Raw genomic sequence first — 819 nt, 5'->3', positions numbered from 1 at the left:
GTTTTTAATAATCTAGTTGTGTTTTAGTTTTACTAAATGTTATGTTAACTATGTTTTTAAAAAATTTAACATTGAAAACAAATATTAAAACTCAAAAAAACGTTTGGTATGTTTTGGTTGGTTATGGTAGGAAAAAAATTTGTCTATGGCAACGCTGTTCTAAGCCGAAATCGAGCATTATGCCAAATTTCCACTAGGCATTGAAATGACAAAAATGTATGCCATGTGGAAATGAACTTAATGACTGTAGTTTCAATGTAATGACACGATTATTTTTTAATGCCCGACTTTGTCATTTGACATTTTTGCCTTTTGATGTCTAGTGAAAATCCAGCATTAGACTCAAACTTTTAAAGCTCGAACAATAAAATTTACTTGATTATATGATATATTCAAACACCATCATTTAGCGTTTTAAAAAATGGACAACCAAATTAATGAATTTTTCTGGTTGTTCGAAATGAACCAAATGCCCTGCGTCAAGCCAATGTAGTTCCGCTTCAGGAAACATCTGTTGAATTTGCGGCCAACTCTTCGGGCTGTAGGGGAAAACAACAATTTAATATCTGCTAAAAACAAAAAATTTCACAGATCCTTACTCAACAAAATTTGACTTATTTCCGCAGATAAACATCACTGGTCCTTTAAAAGGAGGCAAATCTTTAATGTGCTCGAAAAAATCGTTAAACAATCTCAGGTTTTTATAAAGACTGTCTATATTTGGAATCCAGTAAAATCTGAAACAAAACAAAAATAATAGTCAAAGACACAAATATTCAATATATCGATGGTCCTGTGCAATAACGACACAATTCAAAA

At 31.3% G+C, this 819-nt stretch overlaps 1 protein-coding gene across 3 annotated transcripts in view; it reads right to left on the bottom strand.

Moving 5' to 3' along the window:
• Positions 1-348: 348 nt before the first annotated feature.
• The window catches only part of LOC118734293 (protein ABHD11), a 177,747-nt gene continuing 177,276 nt past the window's right edge, over positions 349-819 (bottom strand). For all 3 annotated transcript variants that reach the window (XM_036464007.1, XM_036464008.1, XM_036464009.1), the window contains 2 exons: positions 600-737; positions 349-539 (listed from right to left, as the gene is read on the bottom strand). In XM_036464007.1, coding sequence (XP_036319900.1) covers positions 407-539; positions 600-737 — 271 coding nt within the window. In that variant the 3' untranslated portion in view covers positions 349-406. The remainder of the gene's footprint in view (positions 540-599; positions 738-819) is intronic.

The sequence above is a fragment of the Rhagoletis pomonella genome, unplaced genomic scaffold (assembly GCF_013731165.1).
Source record: "Rhagoletis pomonella isolate Grant_MI unplaced genomic scaffold, Rhpom_1.0 Rhpom_scaffold_00002, whole genome shotgun sequence".
NCBI classification, from domain to species: domain Eukaryota; kingdom Metazoa; phylum Arthropoda; class Insecta; order Diptera; family Tephritidae; genus Rhagoletis; species Rhagoletis pomonella.
Note: the sequence above shows the minus strand (reverse complement) of the source record. Positions and strands in the feature narration are given on the sequence as shown.